This window comes from Typopeltis vanoorti, chromosome 6 (assembly GCF_054136105.1).
Source record: "Typopeltis vanoorti isolate ZY-2024b chromosome 6, IOZ_Tvanoo_1.0, whole genome shotgun sequence".
In the NCBI taxonomy this organism is placed as follows: domain Eukaryota; kingdom Metazoa; phylum Arthropoda; class Arachnida; order Uropygi; family Thelyphonidae; genus Typopeltis; species Typopeltis vanoorti.
In genome coordinates this window covers 67,057,995-67,084,730 of record NC_143554.1, presented here as the reverse complement: position 1 = coordinate 67,084,730, position 26,736 = coordinate 67,057,995, and the positions used below count along the sequence as shown (strand labels likewise).

Sequence of the window (26,736 nt, the reverse complement as noted above, 5' to 3'; positions counted from 1 at the left end):
CAACAGGAGTATGATGTGATGCTTGTTATGGTTGTATGAAACTTTTACACTACCAGTATATTAACAACAGAACAATACAAAACTTTACTTTTTTTTCTGAAATCAAAAACTTTAGCACAAAAAACAAACGATCGCTACATGAACATTTGGAAATCTTTTAAAATAATATCAAAACACTTATTTGTCACAATTCATTGACACCTCTATTCATCACAGCTGGATATTTTTGTTGGATGTTTTAAATATATCAGAAATATACAATTGAAATATGAGCACCAGGTGTGATCTCATGGCAGCGTATTATTTATAACAATTTATTCTCTCTATTCACAAGCAACTAATGCTTGTGTGTGAGAGATGAAAATGGGAGGAAAGGAAAATGGGAAAGTCAGGACAGACAGGTGAAGACATAGCATAAGAAAAGTGGATGATGGAAGCTGTAGTGAATGTGTATGTGGTGGGGGGGGGGATGGTTAGCATAGGAATGGGATGCAAATGAAATGGTTAAGGAAAATTTGGTGAAAAAGGGTAAATACTAATAATAAATACCTGCAAGACATGGACTAGTCATCACTAACACCATGTTCCAACATAACAATGTGAACAAACTCGCATGCAGAGATGACAGAAGAAATAAGAAAAGTCTTATTGACTGTGTTATTGTTGATAGCAATATCTTCATGCTGGTTCAGAATATAAGAGCATACAGGGGATCTAAAATAGGAAGTCATCACTATTTAGTTATCTGCAGGATAAAAATGAATCAAGGTTTGAACAGCTTTTAGAGCTAAACTGTAGATTCAAATATACCTATTATTTTGAGAAAAAATGAAGGAGTATGAAAACAAGAGCCAAACCTTGGATTATCACTGGCAAACTCTGAATAAAATATTGACTGATTGAGCCAGAGAGTCATGTGGCAAGGTTGCTTTCAAGAATAGAAAAATTTGAATTAGTGAAATCAAAGAGTTAGGGAAGTGAAGAAAGCATATCTAAACTTCCTAGTAAATACGTTAGCAAAAGTCATAGGAAATTGGTAAGAATATAGAAGATAAATATCATGAAAGGAATAAATTGTTCTTGGAAGGTGATGAGGGAAAAAAAAAAAAAAACTTGCAATACAAATGGTACATACAATAAAAGAATCAAAGGTTATAAAGGTGATTATAAGAAATGAAGATAACGATATTTGGATGTCTGGAGTAATTAATTTGAAAGATGTTAAAAGAAATAAGCAGTAACAGGATAGTAAAAATATTGAGGAATTCAGTTAGGTACATATATCACTACTAGCAGTAGATAAAGCCATCAGCTACCTGAAATGTAGAAAAGCAACAGGACTATGATGTGATGCTTGTATGAAAGTTTTACAGTGGTTACATTGCATGGTTGAATTCCAGATGATTGGAGTACAGCTCTCATATAGTATTCAAAAGGGAAATAAAACTGAATGTGAGAATTCAGAGAAATTTCATTACTGAGAATCCTGGGTAAGATTTATGAGAAGGGTCTCAGAAAAATCTGGGAGAAAGTTGAGAAAGGATAAACTGGGTTCAAGTCTAATAGGAGTTGTCAAGATCACATTTTCACTTTAAGACAAATAGTTGAGAAATCATGACAATACAAGAAGAATCTGTATTTCAGTTTTTCAGACCTAAAAAAAGGCATAACATAGTGAAAGGAGATTTTCAAAGTGCTCCAGTTATATTGGTAAATAAACATTAGTATACAGAAAATATATATAAGGCTTGCATAAATACTGTTACATCTTCACACACACACACACACACACACTTACTTCCCACAGAATTGGTTCCATTACTGGTGCTGTGTGCAGCCGACATTTTCGTGTTTATCAGAGAGAGAGAGAGTTGTCTAGCTGTATGGTTAACATGCAGTGGGGAGATTATGAGAATCACGTAGCTGTAAAAGCACTTCACAAAGTCAGAATGCAACCACCTGTTATTTTCAACATGCTAAAAGCACTAGGGGTCAGTAGGATGTTTGTGTATTGGAGTATTAACCGTTATATTGATACAGAAAACATATATGACTGTCAAAGAACAGGTTGACTGCACTGCGTTATGATGCAACAGCTTATGAATGCATGCCTCTGCTGTAATCCTGTGAGGATGCAGAAAGTGATGTTGCAAGAGATGAACATTTAACAGATAACAATGTTACATGTACTAAATGATGACCAGGAGTGAGAGATTATGGTCATTCTCCTGGACACTTCCTAACACCCCAACTTATGAAGAAGAGGGTGATAGAATCAAAGGCACTTCTTCAGTTGTATATGCAAACAATAGACATAGAGACATCCTCATTACAGATCAATTTTTAGGGAAAGACAATGTATACTATAATATTAATTAAAAACTGTCATTAATACTACCTATATTTCATTAATGTTACATTACCATCTTCAGGGAACATAAAAATAATGATATGTGCACGCAGGCACTAACACTGAAGAAATATGGCTGAAGACAACAACTGAAGTCGGTCCTAGAGTCCAAAAACGTGCCACTTAGTGGCACCCTTCCCAACCATATTGCCAACAATATCAGACTAGATGTAGCTGGTGTTCTTACCCAAACTAAACCTCCAAAAAGCAACATAGCTAGAGAAGAATTCAAAGCTCTACAGGAAATAAAAAATAACAGTAAAATAATAATTACTAAAGCAGATAAGGGAAATGCTACTGTAGTTCTAAACAAAAGTGACTACACAGGTAAGCTTTCCTCTTTACTATTAGATCGGTCTACTTACCCTCCCTATAGAATATGATCCCACCAGCTCCCAAATCAGAGCACCCATAGGTGCTCCTTAAGAAGGGCACTTCTTGGCCTATGGAAGTGACTAACAAATTAAAACTTTTTAACTCTAGGCCCCCAGAATATATGGACTTCCAAAAATCCATAAACAGAATGTGCCATTACGTCCCATTGGGGATGGCATTGATTCTTCCCGCATACAAATTAGCCAAACATTTAGCCAAAGTGCTTTCACAATATACTGGCAGCACACCTTCACACATAAAAAAATTCAGCCCATTTTAAAGCCAGCATAGAAACCTCTCATTCCAGCACACTGATATAATGGTCAGTTTTGATGTCTCCTCCTTATTCACCACTGTCCCACTCAAAGATGCTTTGGACCTCATCCAAGCCAAATTTCCTCCCCCATATCTCAGCCCTATTTCAGTTCACCATGAACTCAGGCTATTTCGTTTGGCAGGGGAAATTCTATAAACAAATAGAGGGGACAGCTATGGGTTCTCCACCTCTGTCGAACTTCTTTATGGAGAAATAGACTTGAACTCGGTTCCACTTAAACCTACTGTTTGGCTACGCTATGTAGATGATGTGTACGCTATTTGTCCACATGGCTTGGACACACTCCTCAACTTCTTATCGCACTTAAACAGTTAACACTCCAGTTTACCTTGGAAAAAGAAAACAATAGCAATCTCCCTTTCCTAGACACTCTGATTACACGCCAGCCTGATGGATCCCTGGCTTTCTCTGTTTACAGAAAACCTACACATACAGGTAGATACATTCACCAGCAATCACTCCCCCCCCCCCTTCCATAATAGGGATTACTCTAAATCTATCACCATTGCTTATATTAGGGTACTTTTGAAAGCTAACAAAAATCCTAAAAAAATATGACTTGACAACCTGTTACAAACCATATTGAAAATTGGCATCTCTTATCTGCTCTGTCAAGGACCAGCCACTTCGTATACTCCTACCTGGAGTATACCAGATAGGTCTAGGGGAAGTAGCTTCGTGGTACAGCCAAATAGGCAGGACAGCTAATATCAAGATATCTGAACATAAAGATTATATCTGTTTCCACCAATACAGCCACTCAGGCCTTGCTGCCTATGCATTGGACACCTACCACAAAATATGCTGGAAGAAAGCCACTTTACTATACCGTAGCAAGTAATAAATATGAAAGATTATTCCTGAAATCAGCCTCGGCTCTAAAAAAAAAAAAAAAAAAAAAAAAAAAAAAAAAACTCCCCAAACCTCAACAAATTTGGATGCATGAGACTGCCCCAAATATGGGAAACTTGCATTCTTAGAACATCAGCCCAACACCAAGACTACTACCCAATTTAGCCCACTAGGTGGCACGTTTTAGGACTCTAGGACCAACTTCAGTTGTTGTCTTTAGCCATTGTTAGTGCCTGCATGCACATATCATTATTTTTATGTTTCCTGAAGATGGTAATGTAACATTACCGAAATATAGGTACTATTAATTAAAGTTTTTTAATTAATATTATAGTATACATTGTCTTTCCCTAAAAATTGACAGTTATGTATCACCAACATATAAGTTTATCTACAAGAACCCAGGATTCGGAGAGCCATCACCCTGCATCAGTGATGGTTTAGTGTGAGATAATTTATCAGGGGGTATCCAAGTTGCATTTCTGTGAGAAAGGAGTCAAAACCTTTACCAAAGTGTATCAAGACACCGTGCTGGAACCATGGTATGGCTGACTATTTGTTTCATGATAGGCAGCTGACCTTCCAACAGGACTCAGCCCCTGCACACAAGGCAAGGACCACACAACAGTGTTCTGAGGTGAATGTGCCTGACCACATATTACCATTTGATTGGCCATGTGGAAGTCACAATCAATGCACCCTGCATGTCTGTTGACTTTTTTGCCATGCAACAAGTCATGTGTTTGTAGGTATAAATTGGAGGAACATGATGCTCCCAATTCAGTGAAACTGTGTCCGGGTGAAATGGCTGTGAGACTTAGGAAAGAGGCATTGTGACATGTTGCGTTTCTATGTAACTGACTATTGTCTCTTTCAGCAAGGCAATGCACTGTCATAAGGCTGCTGCTGCTGCATGGTTTTGGACAGGAATGTCACCACACTTGTCCCACAGAGAGCCATGATTTCATCTCTATTGAATATCTGTGGGATGACTTGGAGGTGAGTCAAAGGACATCTGCCTGACAACAGCCCAGGACCTTATTACATGCCTATAGGAAGAATAGTCCAAAATTCCCATTGAAGCATGCCTTGTGGGATTGCTGCATTCATCGCAGCAATCCCACAAAGGTGGGGGGGGGGGATGGTCCTACGTATTAAAAAATGGTAGTGTGTAGATAACACAGCAATACAGTTTGAACTAAATTACTGACTAAATACATTATTACATGCAAATGATTAAATTTTAACTGCTGATGTGGAAGGTAAGTTACAGCCAGTTCTAAACAACCTTAATAAGAAGATTGTTACAAAATATCTTCTGAAAATACAAATGTTATGCCATTTAAAGGAGGGGGAACCAATAAGAATCAAAATTGTTTTAAATAATCATCTTGGTTGTAATATAAACTATTGTATTGTAAAACTCGATGTAGCTTAGAAATACCAAAGCGCTTTACATCGATTTTTACTAAGGTCAAGTCTCAGGAGATATGTTACAAAAATAACCTTGTTTGTAAGCTCTGTGCATGAACACCTTCAAAGCTGGTATCAAAGAGGTCCGCTAATTTCAGAGAAGTTTCCGCTGCCCGACAAGACAAGGAAAAAAGAGTGCACGGAGGAGAAAAAAGAACGCGCCGGCCTTAAATAAAGGATCAAGGAGAACTGCCGATTTCTTCGGGTTTTACAACCCTTGGTGCAAGATCCAGAGAAGGCAAAAATAAAAGAGGACAGCCGAACATCGTGGGCAGTTTCTGGCAGAGAACCAGAGGCAGTCGAGAAGAGACGAGGTACAGTTGCTGACAGAAGGAGAGGCGAGGCGCTGTCACAGAAGAGAGGCAGTCGGCGGAGAACCAGAAGCATACTGACCCAGAGAAACAGACTTTACGGCAGAGGGGAAAAAATTTGGAAGTCAACCGCAGCCAAAAGCTGCAGAACGATCTTCAAGCTTGTATGCTGAAGCTTCTTGGCTGAGCTTTTGAGTACCGGGAACATTGCAGTCCAAGACCGCTAATACTCCAACAAAAAGCCCCCTGAAGCAAGGCTTGAGATAAAAGAAGAACCATAGTGACTTCGATGCAGGACCTTTGGAAGGTGTCGTGACAAAGAACCTCCGTAAGTGTGTTCCAACCTTTAATGTCCATTCTTTTTGTAATCTAGGAGATATCATAGATCGACTGATAAGAAATATCTATAAGAGAGTCCTCTGAATTGTTGTTCACTGGAATATTATTATTATTATTGTAGTTCCGGGCAACTCCAAGGAGTCGACAGATTCATCGAGGGAGGCCCTAACATCGTGTCAAGAACAACTATTCAACATTGACACAGTATCTATCATATCTTGCCTTGAACTCATTCACGGTCGTAGCACCCACAACAGACTCTGGAAGCTTATTCCACTCATTCACCACTCTCCAAGTAAAAAACCTAGCTCTAACACCCTTGTCAACCACGCTCTTGCCCAGCTTCCATGCATGGCCCCTAGTCCTCCCACCACCAGTCATATTTTCAAAAATATCTTCTGGATCAATCTTATAGAAACCCTTCAGTAATTTGAATGTCTCAATCATATCACCCCTCCTTTGCCTATCGTCCAATCTCTGCAACCCACAAATCTTCAACCTATTCTCATAAGGTTCATTCCACAGACCTTCTATCATCTTGGTCACCCTTCTCTGGATCCTCTCCACTTCCTCCCCATCACGAAGAAACCCTGGTGCCCATAACTGGGCACAGTAGTCCAGATGGGGTCTTATCAAGGCTCAATACAGAGGTACAACAACTTGTTTGTCTCTGCATGTTAAAGTATTTTTAGAAGCCAAGTGATTTGATGAGCTGATTTAGTCACTTTTGCAATGTGCCCCCTAAGCTTCAATTCCCTATCCACCAACACTCCCAAATCCCTGGCCTCATCAATCTCCTGGAGTACAGTTCCACCAATGCGATATACTGCTGCTATTCTTTTCACCACAAAGTGCATAACCTTACATTTTGCCACATTAAATTGACATCCATTTTTCTTGGCCCAGTCCTCTAAACTATCCAAATCATCCTGTAAAATTTTGACATCCTGTGCACTCACAATTGCGCTACCCAACTTTGCATCATCAGCAAACAAGTGAACACTTCCTCTCAAATCCTTTCCTATATCATTGATGAACAAATTGAAAAGCAGTGGTCCAAGAACAGAGCCCTGCGGCACACCGCTAGTCACAAAACGTCTTTTAGACTCCACTCCTGCATAAACCACTCTCTGGTATCTCTCCTTCAACCACCCTCCTATCCATCTCACCAACCCTATATCTATCCCCATCTGCTCCAGTTTACTGATTAGGGTTCCATGTGGTATTCTGTCAAAAGCCTTGGCAAGGTCCAGTAGTATCACTGTAAACCCATTACCCCTATCCAGTTCAGCCGTCACTGTGTTATAAAACGTGAGCAAGTTACTGAGGCATGATCTACCCTTCACAAAACCATGTTGTCCCCCATACAATATCCCATTTTCATCTATCCAATCCTGTATTCTTTTCTTGACTAATTTCTCTAAAACCTTGACAATGATTCCTGATATGCTAATCGGTCGGTAATTTACAACAGCAGTCTTAGAACCACCTTTATGCAGTGGAACTATTTTCCCCTCTTTCCAACCCCTTCTGGACTAACCCAGACCCGAGACTCAAATTAAACAAAATGGTCAAGGGTACTGACAATTCTTCGGCTGCTTCTCGTACAACACGAGCTGGTATACCATCCAATCCCACGGATGTATTGACATTGAGGTTATGCAATAGACTACTCACCTCCACTTCATTCACCACAATTCCCGTATAATCTACTGGTTTATTTGTTTCTGTAATGTCATCACCTGGATGATATATACTTGCAAAGTGCTCACTCAGTAACTCAACTATATCTACTGATTCAGTTACTTCCCTACCATCGGCATTCTTTAAAATCATTCTGCCATGTACATTTTTCCTTTTACTTGCTACATATCTAAAAAACTGTTTAGGATTCTGTTTAGCCTGCATGGCCAATGTTCTTTCGTAATCCTTTTTTGCTTTTCTTACCACACTCGTTACCCTTCTGGCCTGCACTTTATACCGTTCATGTGCCTGCCGGTCACCTTTCTTCTTAAATTCCCTCCATAGTTGTTTCTTTTTTTTGCAGCTCAAGCTTAATGGTGTTATTCATCCATTTAATCCCTACTTGATTTATTATTCGGACTCTAGGTATACAGTCAGCCATTGCTTCATGCAAACACTTCTTAACTGCCTCCCATTCACTATCAACTTCTAGTCCTTACAGTTGTACATGCCATGGCACTGAACCAATCAAACTCCTAAGCTTGTCATACTTTCCAGCCCGATAATTCCACATGTACCCTGTCAGTTGAAAATTTCACACCTTTAGCCACCTCCCAAGTCAAGACCCTATGATCACTCTCACCAATTGGTGGCAGTGTGGTCATATTTGTTACAGCCAAATCCTCAGATGTAATTACTAGGTCAAGCACTCTCTGACCTCTAGTATTTTCCATTACATGATAGTTATGTCGCAGATAGTTATCCCTTAATAACCGCATAAAATCCAATTGCTTCCTCCCGTGTGTCCTCTCCTCACTCCAATCAATGCGACCATAGTTGAAATCTCCCATAATAATTACCTCCTTCCACTCATTTCTTCTATTTGCTTGTGCATATTGTCACCACCATCTTTTCCATCACCTGGTCTATAGCAGCACTCAGTTGTATATTTAGTTCTGCTAGCCACAATCTGACACCAAATGGCCTCAAATGTGCTCTTTTCTCTATCCTGCAATTCAACTTCTATTCTCCTTGGCTGTAGCTCATCAGCTATCATCAACAATACTCCTCCCCCCCCCCCATTTTATTCTCCCTGTCATTCCTGAACACACTATACCCATCACATTCAATCCCACTAGGTATATCATCTACAGTCTCAGCCATGATTCACTAATACCAATAACCTGTGGTCTGGAAGTGCCAACCATGGCCAGAAACTCTTCCTTCTTGTTCCTAATACTCCTAGCATTAGTGTACATGAATTTAAGACCCCCCCCATTAGCCCCAACCCTACCTTGATGCCTTATGTTAACTATCCCACTCTGATTTGTTGTCCTTATTCGCTCGGGCATATTATATTCATTTATACATTCAACTGCCTCCCTAAGGACTGTATATCTACCCTTCTCCTTAATAAATCTAGTTTCCCTGAGTTTGCACATCGATTACATTCAGCAACACTTTCTCAAGTCTCCTTACACCGTAACCATTCAAATGCAAGCCATCCATCTTATATAGATCCTTTCGCCCATCGAACTCACTCCACACGTCCACAAATTCCACACCACTCGTCATACATAACCCACGCATAAAGTCATTCGTAATTATGGCCCTCCTTTTAAACATTTCACTGTCATACCGTGGCAAAAGACTAATCATTCTAACTCTCTCACTCTTTTCTTTTGCTACCTCAAACAATTCATTCAGGTCTTCTATCATTTCCATTTTATCTCCTTTCAAATCATTCGTACCTGCCACAACAATCATTTCTTTCACCCTTTCCTTTTGCTCTCTAATAGACTCAGTTACATCCTTTATGGTCGCACCAGGTTGGTACGATTTTGTCAAATCCTCTACTAACACACCTCGTACTAACGAGTCTCCATACAGCACTCTGTTCTTCATTTTGTTCATGTTCACACTCATACGCCTATTTTTCCTGTCATACTGTTTATTATTGGTTGGTTCATTCAGTCGACTTTTGCTCATATGCTCTAGCTGCTGTTTTACCCTTTGTATCGCATCATTCAACAACGCGATCTCACTCATTGCATCTATCTCATCTTTTTTATTCTCTGTAATACCATTAATACTATCATTCACACTTTCTACATTCACACTCTCACAATTCTCTGGTACAACCTCGCCGTTTCTTGTCATATCCCTATTTTCTTCATTCTGAAGTTTGACAAAAATATCACACATACGATCCGAAATACACTTCAATTCCTCATTCTCCCTACATTTTCTACACACATTCACTCCTTTATTATCATCTAACCACACTCTGACTGCACTCCGCAAAGCGTACATTTCTCAGATAGTACACTGAATCATCTCCTTTACATTACCGTTCTTGAAAGAAGATGGGGAACCATCATTACTTGCCGCCATTTTCCTTCGTACTGGAGCCATACTTACTGGTAACGTATTTTATCAAATTATAAATTATAAACACCAAAAACACACAAACAGACGCACTAAGATACGCAAGGCAAACAAAACTACGCAATATTAAAGTAAATTTATCAACGATAACTAAAAATAACGCTTATCTTGTCTGGAGCTTTCACGAACACTACACACTACAAATCCCTCTAGCGGCGACCTGCTGACATGGATTATGTTATAAAACACTTTAGTACACTAACTGTACTAATAAAACTACAATAACATACTAAAATTACACAATTAAATCTAACAAAATGTTAATAAATCAACAAAAATCACATCTTTCAGGAGCTCTCCGACAGTACGTCCTTTCACCAGCTAGCCTCGACACCCAAATATAATTGTAAGATAACTTGCCGTAACTAGTTAATCTCTTTGAGTAAATTAATCTCACCAATTTGGTTTTATTAAGTAGAGAAGTAACAGAGTAAATATATTGTTTAGTCATTAAATATTTAATTGAAAAGAGAAAATTTGTTTCTTTATACCAAAGAAACCTCCCTATCGCTTATTTAATGTACTTTATTTTTAATGTAAATAAATGTGTTTTAATTATATGTCAATAGAGTGCCACTTATTGTTTATTTTACAATGCACAGTTCCTAAAAAAAATTATCAGACTTGTGAGTGGGAAACCAAGTGAGATAGCCAAAGCGTATAGTTAAGTGCAAATAGACCACAACTGTTTGTGTAAAGTTTTACTGAAGGAATTTGTGTTAGAGAAAGAGAGAGAGAAATCAACCGACCATATTACTGAGTTTTATGCCAATTAAAAGATATTAGTGGCGCAGTCTCGATAAAATAAATTTTCTAGTATCCATAGGCATGAGACTCGTAGTGCGGAAGGTAGATAAACATAGTACGCAATAGTATAAGCAAGAAAGGGTACGAGAGAGAAAGTGCGCACTGCTAATTAGAATAATGATATTTCAAAGGCACGGTAACGAAACAGGCTCTATAAAATTCTTTATGAATAGCAAGAAATAGTAGCACGCACAATTTACAATGGTGCAGCAGCAGCGACAGGATAAAATCCACAGTAGTTAAAATAAGAAATAGTGGATTGGAACTGTTTTGTAAATAAAGAACAGGCAAATAAATAGAAAGTATATATATATATATATATATATATAGTGTAAGAAAATTTTTTAAAAACCATGAATGTGAACAGCGGTAACTCGGAAGACACTAGTACTAACACAATGGGGAATGTAGAATTCTTTAGGACAGTAAATCCTCACCTAATAATCCCTCAATTCTCTGGAGAGAACCACGATGATGTGTTGTCTTTCTTCAAGTTTGTAGAAGAGCTAAGGAACATTGGAAACTGGTCGGACTTCCAGCTTCTAATAATCTTAAGGAATAAACTGATTGGAAGGGCCAAGAATTTTTTTGTATTCCTTTCCCATACTGAGAGACACTTTGGAATATAATAAATTTGTATTCCAAATAACTTTGGAAAACTGATATCTCAGTTTTCCAAAGTTAAAAGTGTGGGTCCGAACCTGTGGAGGTTGCAAAAATGTAGACAAGAGAAAAAAGTATCGATCACTGATTATTACAACAGGTTGCTCACTTTAGCTAATAGCCTGAGCGTGTCCAGTGAGGAAAAAAGCCATTTTGATTGGACTGTCTTCTACCAATTCAGGTTAGGAGTAAGAGAAGAATATAAAAAGACAGCATACAAAAGGAAAATAAACACCTTAGAAGAATCCTATCGGGCCATAAAAGAAAAAGAAGAAAGGCTAGGCGATCTGTATCCCGAATCCACCGCCAGCCGGATACACAACATTACTGAAGTGTCAGATCGAGAGAGAGAGGTTAAGAAAGAGAAAAATCCAGAGAATTCTAAAGAAAAAAATAAAGACAAACTGAAGGGAGGAAAATAAGGCCACAGAAGTAAATAACATAGACCACAACAGATTGAGTATTGCAGAGTCTATTAACATGGAAGAAATACACTCTTATATCAAAAAAGAGGTAGAAAGACTACAGCAGCCCTTGTTAGATAAACTTGACTCTATTCTAAACCAGTTAGGGGAGTTCAAGGCATTTTACTTCTAATTTTAAACAATAGAAATAAGTCAAACATTAAGTCAAGTCAATTATATTAGCACAATCTTCCAAGTCTTCACATACACCTTCTTAGCTTCTGGGTTTTAAAGTTTTTACACTTACATGAATATAACTGAACATCCAATCTAATTAGTTTTCACACATTTTTCAGTCATGCTATAAGTTCAAAATATTACAGGATCTAATAGCTGAAAATATCTTTCAAACAATTCTTATCTCCAACTCTCAATCACAAAGGGTTTCCACAGTTAAAGTTAATAATACACTATGATAGACCTTACCGGAAATGGTTCCTAGAACATCTATTATGTTGTGAGCAAACTTCTGGAATTTACTTATCACACTTAAAGTATAAAAACACATCTACAAAACTTATCCGCAGTTATATACTTAAAGCACTATCAATTACGCTCCAGAATTCTTGACATCAATTACAGGGCACTTCAACCATCCTTATTACCGCTCATAAATTAATTAAAACACTGAGAGGTTCTCTTTAGGGCAAATCGGAAATAAGCTGCAATACTAGATCAGCTGGGTTTATTCAGAATTCTTCCTTGAACGTTCAGCTTTTTATTTTATCCATTTGTAGCTTTAATTTCCCTTCTATTATTATCGCTGATTTCACTTTCAGCTAACTATAATATTCGTTACATTCTTGCTCACTTATAAAAATTATCCACTTAACTCCTACCCTTAAGAACCTTTTATTTACTTCTACTTCTTTATTTTATCACCCTGCTTCCTCTCACTTCCAAGTTTCCGTCCCCTCTCCTTTTTATATATTTTTTTTTTATTCTCTCTTCAGTCCACGCTCTGTTCCACTCATGCTCGTTTATTTCACGCGTCTCCATGACAACAGACAAACATAAACATTCTCGCCAATGTTAGATAAGGCTATACTACTACATTGAGTCATTACATACGTTAAGCTTTATACACAAATAGGAATAATTAGAATATTTGCTTTTCAATAAATGCGTAGTTAATATTGCAAACACAAGTTTTTATAATATTGACATAACAATAAATAAAATAGCTTAATAATAATTAATACAGAATCTATTTACCATTAACACATTTCTTTGATTAAATAATTGATATAATTAAGGTAGTTATATGATATCAAATTATATTTACGTTATTTACATTAAATAATATTTACAAACGTAGCCCTTGTGATGGAAAATCATGTTGGATTCTGAATCAAATAACATTTATTCTATTTTCTACATAATTAGAATCCAACTGTAATATCCTGTACACTCCTTGAGGGTACTTATCAGGAATTTGACAACAATAACAATTTTTCCAGAATTATGGGTTTTTTTTTTCAGAGTATAAGTTTGAAATTAGAAAATTTTATTATTTTATATTGCAGAGACATTTTATCTGTGTTCAACATATATAGCATGGTTGCATTTGATGCAGTATGCAGTTGTCATGACTACTGAGAATTCAGTGTTCGATTTGATCATTTAGCATATTTTCTTTTATGAGAGAAAGCCAGAATCTAACAATGTTGTATTTTCAATTACTGCAGGAGTTTTAAAAGTTTGTCTAATTATAGATCAAATTGTGGAGTAAGTTATTGTATGATACACAATATCACTAGTAAAAAGCTTTATATTATAGTTTTTTTTAATTCTCCATTTATTGATTTTTATTATTATTTTCTTTTTTTTTACCAACACATAAATTGCCCAATGTTATCATCAGTTGATATTGCATGGCATCTTGGTTGGCATATTGTTTCTGATCAGCAATTTTGAAGGGATAATGATATACCTTCCAACTCGAAATGATTTCTGGAGAGTAAATTTACATCAATATGGCTGATAGTCTGGTGTGAAGGATGAAAAGATAAAACTGTAAAACTTAATGTGATGTGCTGCACATTTCTTAATCCAATGAAAACCACAGTATTTTTAAGAAATTTTACAAAAACTAATCTTTGAAATTGATCACATGATTTGATATCCTAATTATTATGCCTCATAATTGCTGTTCCAGGGTTAATGACCCAGATAGTTTATATCAGTTTCCAGCTAAAAGAATTCTCTATATCATGTTTTCTAATATAATCCCCATTTATGTGAAAATACTAGCTCTAAAAAATATGCTAAAAGTGTTTATATTAATGCAGATTTTCATCAGCACATGTTAGTATTTAATAAATAAGTTTCTGTCATGTTTGCTTTAGTGCCTGGTAGAGGAAGAGTTACAGCTGAAACCATGGAAAATATGAAACCGCTTCTACAACTAGTCTTCTACTCTGTAGAAAAAATACGGAGATTTCATCTCAGTAAAGAAGTGAGTAATGTAGACTATTAATGCAAAACTAATTATGCTTTTCTGTTATGGCAGCTCTATAATGAATAGTTATCTTGGTTCTCAGCTAAGCCGTAAGGCAAATGTTTTGCTATCATCATTACATAAAACTAAAAAGTTCACAAAATATAAGCATCGACTTAATTATACATTTACCTTTCTGATGTCTATAATGACTTCATCCACATTATTTCTTTCTATGGAGAGAGAGAGAGAGAGTAGGTTATTGTGACAGCACAACACAAGTGTTATTTGTCTGTCCTGTGATATTATCAGTTTTGGTCTTCTAAGTTCCTACTAACTACATCTACCAAGATCTTGGTCTACTGAGTATTTTTCCCTGTCATTCTGGCATCATACACCTGATTAGCTAACATTTCCTCTTCCATTATGCTTAAATGACCATTACTACACATATGGCCACTGAATTAGAAACATTTATGCAGATGTATGTAAACATCACTTATGTAGCATATATGAAAAATATTTCATCACGAGTGTCACCATGTGTTCTAGGCAACTATTTAAGAATGCTGCTGCTGGTTAGTAATTGTTGAATAGTGTTGATCACAATAGGAAAAACAAAGGATATTTCTGAGTTTGATAAAAGGTTCATGGGTGCCCATCTGGCTGAATCCATACAAGCTGTCGTCTGAGAAGGCTTGTATAGAAAAAACATAACGTATGCAGCAATTGACTGAAGCATTTAATGAAGGCTGTTCCCAACTCACTGAACTGTGTACAGGGAATTGAAGGATCGGTATTGGCAGTCGCATTGCTATATGGAAACCACCAATTTCTGCTCACACATTCCTGACTATCATCATAAAATGTTATTACAAGAATCACTTATGTTTCATTTTAATGTCTTTATTTGTAAAATTTTCAGCTAAGTTTCATAGCCATTGTCAATAGGAAAGTTATAGGAAAATGCTAAAAAGAACGATTCAATTTCAATTGAAAGCATGTGATTATATACACTAGAACTGCAGGAGAATAGCTCCATCTGCATTAAATTACAATAAATTACAATACAAGATATACACACACACATTAAAATAATACAACGTATTTTATGTTTATTTCGTTCTAATTTTACATTAAAATACTCCCCCCCTCACTTTTATTTTTATATGAATCCCACCTATGAAATATTGGAAATCCATTGTACATTTAGTATCTTGAGTGTTAAGGTTAGATAATCCAGCTTCTTTGCTCTAGAAATAAATTTATTTTATTTATTTAGCATATGACGATCCAACAACCGTGAGTCCCAGAGATTTTACTTTTCAGGGTACTTCAAGCTTTCAGTAAACAGCATGTGGTCTCACACTGTACATTGCTGCCTAAAAACTTTCCTGAACATCCATGCTTACAGTGGAATTCAAAATCATGGCATTTTGCTTGGAGAACAGTGATGCTATCTATCTATCCATCCATTCAGCCAACCAGGCTGATATATATATATATCCTTGTATGCAGCACATTCTAAATATAGTATACCCACTCTGTAGTATATTGATAATAGAACAAAAAAGAAATGGTAGAAAATAGTATGCGGACAAAAAAAAAGGAATTATATAATAAATGATTATATATAAAGAAAGGAAAGACTTAAAACTTTAATAGAGGAGTGATATTATATAAATGAAAATCTAAAATACTTTTCAGTTTTAAATTTTGTAACAGTTAATTGAAACTGTTAAATTGTAAACATTAAATAGTTTATATTGATGTCACTTGCCTGAAATCCTCATAATGAACTAAATATACCTGATAATGTATATTGCAAAAAAACAGCACACTGACTTATTTCATTTCTTTTGTGCTCTTAAACAGAGCACAAAAGAAGTGATGGGAAAGCATATATTAAGGACAGAACGCAAAAAATTTAGCAAGAATCATATGTGAAAGGCAGTACATGAAAAACATGAATCCAAAAATACAAGAATACAAATCCAAAAAGATAGAAACAGAAGAATGAAGAGAACTAGAAATGTATGAAATTCATAAAATGAAAATCTAGAATTTACATTTGAGTTTCAAAATACCCTGACAGCTTAATTTTTTTTAGCAGTTACATGCACAAGAGGTAGAGGAACCTGTAGCACATCAGTGCCATGTGAAGTGCAAATGTGGAATGGAAAATATAAAAAGTTGACATTTTTCTTGAAGAGTTTGAGGTTGCCTTTGTTAGGAAACACTTCATGAGGAATGTAGTTACAGAGAACAGCAGTAGATAGAATAAATAATATAAATTTTGAATAACAGCTTCACGTATGTAAGAGAAAACTAAATGAAATTTATTACTCCGATATATATATATATTAATATATATATATCGGAGTAATATATATATATATATATATATATATTAATATAGATTGAGAATACAGATTGAGAATTTGTAGACTGCAGACACTAGCATACAGGAGAAAGAGGGATGATATGATTGAGACTTACAAACTTCTGAAAGGGTCATACAGGATTTCAATTTATGGAGGGTGGGGAAAGGACGAGAGGGCATCCTTGGAAGCTGAGAATGAAGGGCGTGAAGGCTACATTTTTCTCTCAGAGGATGGTGCATGATTGGAATGGATTGCCTTTGGATGTTGTGAGTATGATAGCTGATAGTGAGAATGATAAGTATTATAGCTGGTGTGTGTGTGTGTGTGTGTGTGTGTGTGTGTGTGTGTGTGTGTGTGTGTGTGTAGTTTGTGGGCTCCCTCGATGAGTCTCTGACTCTCTGGAGGTCTCTCTTAATAATAATAATATTTCACTAAATATGTCATGAACTTCTTTCAGGGAGAAGGTAGAAGGACTGGTAACAGCATTTAAATTCTGAATACAAGAATGAGTCATACAGCATGCATAGAATATCATGTGTCTCAGTCGCATTTGTTCAGTAGGAGCAAACAGAACGTGTGGCATAGACACAATTCCAAAAAAATATTATCGTGAATATATGAATTTGAACTTAGTGTAGTGTAGCATCTTGGTACAGTTCCAGAGAACTCAATGAGAAGCAAGGCCTGAACCTTCAGGTATTCTTTGACTTTAACAGTATCAGAACAGCCAGTCTGCCCATAGTAACAAAGACGACAAGAACACGGTATCTGATAAAAACTGGGCATTTGTTCAGTAGGAGCAAACAGAACGTGTGGCATAGACACAATTCAAAAAAAAATATTATCGTGAATATATGAATTGAACTTAGTGTAGTGTAGCATCTTGGTACAGTTCCAGAGAACTCAATGAGAAGCAAGGCCTGAACCTTCAGGTGTTCTTTGACTTTAACAGCATCAGAACAGCCAGTCTGCCCATAGTAACAAAGACGACAAGAACACGGTATCTGATAAAAACTGGGCAAGGATAGAGGTGATAAGAAAGATAACTTTCAGGATAGTTTGAAGATGGTATACAAATTATGTTTGCAAATGGTCCTTGCTATTTGCTCAGGTTCCTTTAAGGCAGGGTATGCTGATTCTTTTATTGGATACAGCAAAACCTTGATATTGAAAATGAATATTTGATAATTATCATCACTCTTTCCAAATTGCAATCTGATGTTAAAACATCAGATTACAATTTGGAAAAAGTGATCTGAACAAATAGCAAGGATCCTTGCATACAACAACGAGTAATCTACAAAACAAGTAAAATATCTCAGCTATAGACACAATATTTTGTGAAAATGGTATAGTACATGTGGAAGCAAACACTGAATAAGTAAAGCTGGTATGGTAGGGAATCCAACTGGAATAAGAAAGAAATTAGCTAAAACGTTAAATTAGTAGTATACAAGATGGTGTTCAATGCAGTTTTAAATTGTGGATATAAGGGTGGGTTAGAAATAAAATAGTTGATCAAAGACCAGAGACACAGATAAAGATTTTAAAAATAACTGGAGTAAAGAAATTGCATCAAAAACAATAATAAAATAATGACGGATTTATACCATGCTTTCTTTCAATAATTTAAAATTTCCAAATTAAAGCTTTTTAGGTTCTATATTCCATTATCATCAGAGCAAATCAGTTTATTCATTACCTAATCTTAAAAGATTATAAACTCTACCTATACAACATGCAAAAATCACATTCCCACCTACCTCTGAAATAGCTGCCACAAAGTCACTCATGGTCTGTCTGACATGTCATTTTCTTTTCTAAGAAGAAACACAATTTTTCCTTTATTTATTTCTATCAATTATTAGCCAACTGATGGAAATAAATAAAGGAAAAATTATTCCCATCAGTTGGCTAACAATGGGGTGCTTGAGGATCAAAGCTGTATAACTGAGACCTCCACATAGCCTTTAAAGGAATGTGGAGAACCGACCAGAGCTTCTGACCTAACGTCCAATCCTCACCTTCTCGTGGTGCACCCTCTTAAGTATCAATCTGGATACTGAACAAATGAGGATGGGCTGTGGCAATTTGTGATTTAGCTGACCAAATTGTATTCTTATTGGCTTAAACCAAAATCATGGTACAATTTGACAGAATTTCATGCTGGCTGGGGCATCACCCGGTTAAACAAGGCCCCCCCCCCCCCCTCATTGTTTTCCCCAGAAAACCAGGGCAAACAATGAAAAGTCAGCTACTGGAACAAATCTGAAAACACACCCCAACTCAACATCCACAGAGTTAAAGATCGGTACTATCAACATAAGAAGACCGAATGGCAAAGAAATGGAGCTAGCTGAGGAATTAGATAAGTACCAGATCAACATAATAGGGGTTTCTGAAACAAAAAAGACAAAAACTGGTGAGATCTTGCTGACAAATCAATACAAAATGTTATATTCAGGCAATGACAACCAAGGAAAAGGAGTAGCTATAGTGAACACAAAATACGAGGCTAATTTTCTTAAATGGCAAGGAATATCAAGTAGAGAGTGATGTGGGCAAATATCAGAATGGGAAACTGAATAATGAGACTTATTTGTGCCTATGGTCTCACAGAGGGTTTTACTAAGGCAGAAGTGGAGAAATTTTTTGAGGCTTTAGAGAAGGCAACTGACACAATGAAAAAAGGAAAAGTTGGTCCTTGTTGTGGATCTAAACAGCAGAGTAGGAAATGATTGTCAGACATAAAAAAATATTTTGGGAAAATTTGGAGAAAAGAGCAAAGCTAATAATAGCAAATACCTGTTGGATTTCTGCTCAGGACATGGACTGGTTATTACTAAAACCATGTTTCAACATAAAAATGTGTACAAATTCACATGGAGAGAAGAGGAAAGGAATAAGAGAAGTCTCACTGACTATGTTATTGTCAACAATGATGTTTTCTCCATTGTGCAAGACACCAGAGTGTACAGAGGATTTGAAATTGGAAGTCATCATCATTTAGTCTTGAGCAGGATAAAATTGAATTTCATATTGAAAAGAATAACAAGAAAGAAAGTTTTAAAGTGAATAAAAGTTGAGCAGCTCTCAGATGTGAACTGTAGACTAAAATACACAAAGATTGTTGAAGAAAAAATGAAAGAGTTTGAGGGCAGGAACCAAACCTTGGAGATACAGTTGCAGGCCCTGAAGAAAACAATGATTGATTCAACCAGAGAGGCATGTGGTGAGGTTGTCTGCAAGGATAGAAAAATCAGAACTCCATGGTGGACACAGGAAGTTAAAGAGGCAGTGAAGGAAAAGAAGAAAGCATATCAAAAGTTCCTGGCAAATAAGTCAGCTTGTGCTCTTAGAGAATACAGAGACAAATGTAAGAAAGCTAAACACTGTGTAAAACTGGCTAAACAAAGGTCATGGGAGGACATTCGCAAGAACATAGAAAATAAATATCAAGAAGGGGGCAAAATATTCTGGAGGTTGTTGAAGAAGCTCAGAAATGGAGGAAAGAGTGTTGTAAAAGGAATTAGAGATGATAAAGGTGACATGAAAACTGGAGTAAAAAAGATATCCTTGAAGTATGGAGTAATTACTTCAAAAAATTGCTAAATGAAACAAGCAGTGATTGATAGTCGTGGTACATATCCATACTTGAAGTAGAAAAAGCCATCAAAGGCTTGAAATGTGGAAAGACAGAAATAGATGATATTCGAGAAATGCTGAAGTATGGAGGTATAAAAGTCCTAGTGGCTACACTGCATAGTTCAGAAGACCTGGATGGAGCGATGAATTCCTGATGATGGGAATAGAGCTCTTATAGTACCCATATATAAAAAGATTTATGCAAGTATGCTTGAGAAACATTTGAGAAGAATTTCTTGAAGAAAAGCTTGGTGAAGAACAAGCTTGATTCAGGCCAAATAGAGGCTGTCAGGATCAGATCTTCACTCTATGACATATAGTTGAGAAATCATGGGAATATAACAAAGATCTGTATTCAAGTTTTGTAGCTCTGAAAAAAGGCATATGACAAGGTGGCAAGAGAGAAGCTATTCAATATGCTACAGTTATATGGTGTCAATGGGGCATTATATCAAGCAATACTTGGTCTTTATTTGAGTTGTAAGTCAGCAGTTAGAAATAAAGAAGTGCAGGAAGATGGTTTAATGTTAAATCTGGTGTCAGACAAGGATGTACATTATCCCCTCTGTTATTCATTATCTAGATGGATCACATTATGAAGGAAAGTGGTATTAAACCTGATATCAAAATTGGAGATGTTAATGTCAGCTTTTTGCTTTATGCGTATGTGGATGATGTTATACTTCTAAATAAATCCACTACAAATCTGCAAGATTTCCTGACTAAATTGAATAATTGTTGTAATAAATATGGTATAAAGGTCAGCAGTAACAAGACAAAGACGATGAAAATAGGCAGAATCATTGAAAATGTCAACTGCATTGTGAATTGAGAACCAATAGAACAAGTAAAACATTTCAGCTACTTAGTAATGATTTTCAGTGAAGATGGTAAATTATATATGGAAATAGACAACAGAATCAACAAAGCTGGTATGGTAGGAAGTCAATTGAATAAATTCATAATGAATAAGAAAGAAATTAGTTAGAACACTAAATTAGCTCTATACAGACAGTGTTCAAACCAATTTTAACTTGTGGATCTGAGAGCTGGGTCAGAAGTAAAACACTTGACCATATAGACTGCAGATATGAGAGTCCTATAGACTATGGACTGCAGATATGAGAGTCCTGAGAAAGATTAGAGGCATGAACAGATAGCATCAATGGCAATATCATTAAAAATGAGGATATTATGAAAGAACTTGATTGTCAGCTTCCAGGAATGCGTTAGCAGAATTAATCTCAGGTGGTATGGTCATTTAAACAGAATGGGCGAGGAGAGATTAGAAAAACAGGCGTTCTTTTCCAGGTTAGCAGGAAATTGACCCAGAGGAAGGCCAAGATATAGGTGGACTGATATGGTAGAAAGTGACTTAGACAATAGAAATGTAAGATCTGATAATGTTGGTGTCTTGACAGGTAACAGGGTGATTTGGAGGAAAATTGTAGATAGGAAGTTAGTAATGATGTAAATTTTTCATGTAGTACTATCATATCCTTTACACCCCTTGGGTGTACATGCAGGAATTTGATGATGATGGCTAACAATTAATGTAAAATTAACTCTTATTCTGGATGTATGTATTTCATTAAGATAACGGACATTAACAACTTATCACCTATCATATTCAAAGGGCACTTTGTAAGAAATGGTCTTTTTCTAAGCCAGTGTCTCCAGGCAGCATGCCATTTTAAATTGATTTATTGTCTGGATGGGCTAACCCACAGATTATTCTGTTCAAAATGCTTTCATTTTAGTTAGTTTTGAGTCAACTTTTTATACTACAATTTTACATTTTGGACTGTTATTTTCTTTAAACTTATTGAAGTTCTTTTAGCTTTTTGGTGTTGACGAGTACTTAATTGAAAATAATCTTAAGTTATAGATATCAAAATTATGCATCTAAAATACTTCTGTTTCTTCATATTCTGTATGGCTAGCTTCAAACAAACTATTCAGTTTTTACACCGTGGTTTCAAATATACACACAAACAAACAAACAAAAAAAAAAAAACAAGAGCTACTATCCACACAAACATACTGTATATTATATTATAGAGTAATTTACTGTTCTTAACAGCACAGTATCTATTTATGCCCTCTATCCACTGGTATTCCCTACCCTTAATGCAAAATTAGCTCTCATTCTGTATTTCATTAAGATAACGTACATTAACACTTATCACCTTGCATGACTGACAATTAGGAAGCTCTTATGCACAACAGCCTATCAGGAGGCTGATTTTTACAAACCAGCTGTTAACCATTTTTCCTTTGTCTCCCTTTCTTTATAGAAGTGTAGGAAAATGGCTTAGCACACCAAGTCCTTTTTCTAAAGGATGTCCATCAGTTATGAAGTTTGCTTACTGCTGAAATCAGTAGCAGCAGTAGTAGTAATTAATGATTTCAGCAGTAAGCAGTTGTTCCCCTCAGTAACAGGCTCACCCTGCCACTGAGAAGAACTCCCAGCGTTGGCTCTTCCCCATGGCAGGCTCACCCGACCACTGAGCAGAACCGTTCATATGTCATCTGAGGGGGGGGGGAATAACGGCAACAGCCTTGCCTCAGATAACTTCATGGGCTACAGCATTGCAATTCATCACCCAAGCTTCCAACCAGTTTCAACCTTTATTGAGGTCTCGTCAGTGTGTGTATGTGGGGGGGGGGGGTCAGATCCAGAGGTGGTGATATATACTAAGGTGAAAGCAATGGAGAAGTCATATTTATCTATACAAGTTGCAAAAAGATGTCTCATCTTATTATTAAATTACTCTGGATTTAGAGAAAGATGTTGGAAGTTTTTTTGTTTTTTTTTCCACTTGGTTAGACTAATAAATTTAGCTTAATCCTTTATCAAAGTGTAAGCAAACAAAGTTTGAGCCCGAAGGAACTTCAGGACTGAGGCAACTTGTGGACCAAGCTCTCATCACTACTTGTCATAGTATCTCCCCTTGGATAATGGATTAAACTAAATTTATTATAGTTTAACCAAGTGGAAAAAAAAACTTCCAACATCTTTCTCTAAATCCAGAGTAATTTAATAATAAGGTAAAACACCTTTTGGCAACTTGTATAGGTAAATATGACTTCTCCATTGCTTCCACCTTAGTATCACCACCTCTGGGTCTGGTTCCCACTGACAAGACTTCAATAAAGGTTGAAACCAGTCTGGGTAGTGGCCCTTACCTTAATACATAGCATTATACATGTCCGCAAGGAGATGTGCTTTGTATTATGGGAGATACTAAGACGAGTAGTGATGAGAGCTTGGTCCACCTTTACCACAAGTTGCCTCAGTCCAGAAGATACTTCAGGTGCAAACTTTGTTTGCTTACACTTGGATAAAGGATTAAACTAAATTTATTATAGAATTAAATATGTGTGATCTGTAATATTATTATCTGAGACCTACAGGGAGTCAAGGACTCATTGCATTAAAATGTAAAATAATCTTGAAACTGCATTTCAGTTCATTCTTCAATGATGTTTTGCAAACTGGAATGCAGTTTCAATGTTATTTTACATTTTAATATTGCTGATAACGCATATTCAATTTTAATATTGTGAAAATTTTGATACCTGATCTTAACTTGAGCTGACAAACATCATTCTTCTGCTTTCTGTCAGACCTGCTAAACATTCTTGTTTTATACTTTTTCAATATAACTACAAAAACACCAAACCTCCTTCTTCTCTTCTGCATTTATTCTATTTTACTAGATGTTTAATAAACATGTGCATTAGACATATAATATAATTTTTGAATAATGATATATATATATATATATATATAGAGAGAGAGAGAGAGAGAGAGAGAGAACCTAAAAGGCTTAAATTTGGAAATTTTAAGTTATGGAAAGAAAGCATGGTATTAATTCATCATTATTTTATGTTTTAGCTAATTTCTCTCTTATTCCAGTTGGATTCCCTACCATACCACCTTTACTTATTCAGTGTTTGTTTCCATATTTACTATGCCATTTTCACAAAATATTGTGTCTATTGCTGAGATATTTTACTTGTTTTGTGGATTAATTACTGATTGTTGTATTTCATATTCTTACCTGTTCACTTTTTTTTTTTTTTCCATTGCTGATGTTCATATCAATTTTGTTATAGCAGTTCATTCAAAATAGCTAACAAGATCCAAGGTATTTGAGAGTATAATATTGCTGCATAAAGTAAAGAGCCAGGTTATCGTTAGTATTGCATTTGTACCTCCATTGAGTTGGGAGACCTAAACTCAATGACAGACAGACAAAGAGCACTCACCACAGGCTCTGGCAACCCAAGCAACAAAATCTAGTCCTCGTATCCTTGCTAACCACATTCTTACTCAATTTCCAGGGATGACCCCCCCCCCCCTTCATTTTACCCACTTAGCAAAGTGCTGAATTATTTCTTCCTTGGCTTCATTCATTTAATCCCTGGCTTCATCAATTTCCTAGAGTACATTTCCATCAGTGTGGTACATAGCTTGTACTCTTTTCATCCCAAAATGCAAAACTACACTTTTCCACAAACTGGTATTCATTGTCTTTTGACCATACTGTCAGCCTGTTATAAATCATCTTGTAAGTTTCCATCACTGCCTTGGTTGACTATTATGCTTATCATCATGTAGCCATTCCCTTCATCCTGCTCAACTGTCACTCTATTATAAAAAGTTAGTAAATTACTAAGGCATGATTCACTCTTCACAAAGCCATGCTGTTCCTCATACAGTATTATATTTTTATCTACCCATTCCTGAATGTTTTTTTTTTACCAACTTTTCCATTACTTTTATCATAGCTCCCAAAATATTGATTTGTCTGTAATTTACCACTGCAATCTTGCAACCTCCTTTATGCAGCAGAACTATTTTGCCTCCACTCCCTTCAGACCTTATCAGATCTAAGTTAAACAGCCTAGTTAGAGTTATTATCTTTGCATATTCTCTTAATATGCAAGATGATATCCCATCTAATTTCATGGTTGCATTTGCATTGAGATTCTGCAAGTTGTTGAATTTGAAGTACTTAACCTTTCTTCTCACATCAGTATTCTCAGTTGGACAGTACTCTCTCTTGCAAAATGGTCAATCAGTAACTCAACTATTTTGTCTGCTTTTGTCACCTTGCTACCATCAGCATTCATTGAAGTTATTCTTCCTTTTACTTGCCATATAGTGAAAGAAGTTCACTTTGGAATTTCCTTTGGCCTGCTCAGTTAATTTCTGCTCATGATCTGATTTTGCCTTCCTTCCCATGCTGGTCACCTTTCTTGCCTGAGCCTTGTATTACTTGTAAACTTCTTGGTCATCTTTTCCCTTATATACCATCAAGAACTTTTTTTTTTTTTTTTGACAGTCCATGCTTAATGATACTAGTAATCCATGTGACTCCCACTTTTCCTTTCTTTTAAGCTTACACGGTGATTCGAATGCATTTTTGAAAATTATGGAGACAACTACCGTGTTTGAATAAAAACTTTAGTTTAATATAACTAAAATCTACATTCGACGTTTAGACCGAAATCCTGATAAACCACCCAAATATCAACAACAAAGATGGCATGAAAATTCCAAGGATCTGGATGGTACACATTCAGCCTACCTAATATGTAAGATCCAGCATAAGTCAAGACTCTAGCCAATCCTTAGCTAGTATTAGAAACCATTCCATACCAACTGGCTAGAATGATGTTAATATATGTATATAGTAGACAACACTAATAATAGGACTCTAGTGTTGATGTATAATTTTTTATTATGTATTTATTTTTTTATTTTATTTTATTATTTATTTTATTTTTTTCCACCAGAGGTCAGGCCAACAATTGTTGTAGCGGTTGGTCAGTGTCTTTAACAAACCAGTTTGATTGTAGTATAGCTTGTTTCCTGTGTATAGTTGTATGCTCCAGAAGATGACCTTGACATAAAGGTCGAAACATCAAATGTAGATTTTAGTTATATTAAACTAAAGTTTTTATTCAAACACGGTAGTTGTCTCCATAATTTTCAAAAATGACTCCTACTTTATTTATCCTCCTGATCTTGGATATAGAGTCTGGTATTGCTTCCTGAAGGAAACAATACCAGACTCTATAGGATATATCCCA

General features: G+C 36.1%; 1 protein-coding gene across 2 annotated transcripts in view; it reads left to right on the top strand.

Moving 5' to 3' along the window:
- The window catches only part of LOC150105508 (PAT complex subunit CCDC47), a 300,186-nt gene that overhangs the window by 254,212 nt on the left and 19,238 nt on the right, over window positions 1-26,736 (top strand). For both annotated transcript variants that reach the window (XM_090394850.1, XM_090394851.1), the window contains exon 10: window positions 14,511-14,620. In XM_090394850.1, coding sequence (XP_090250976.1) covers window positions 14,511-14,620 — 110 coding nt within the window. The remainder of the gene's footprint in view (window positions 1-14,510; window positions 14,621-26,736) is intronic.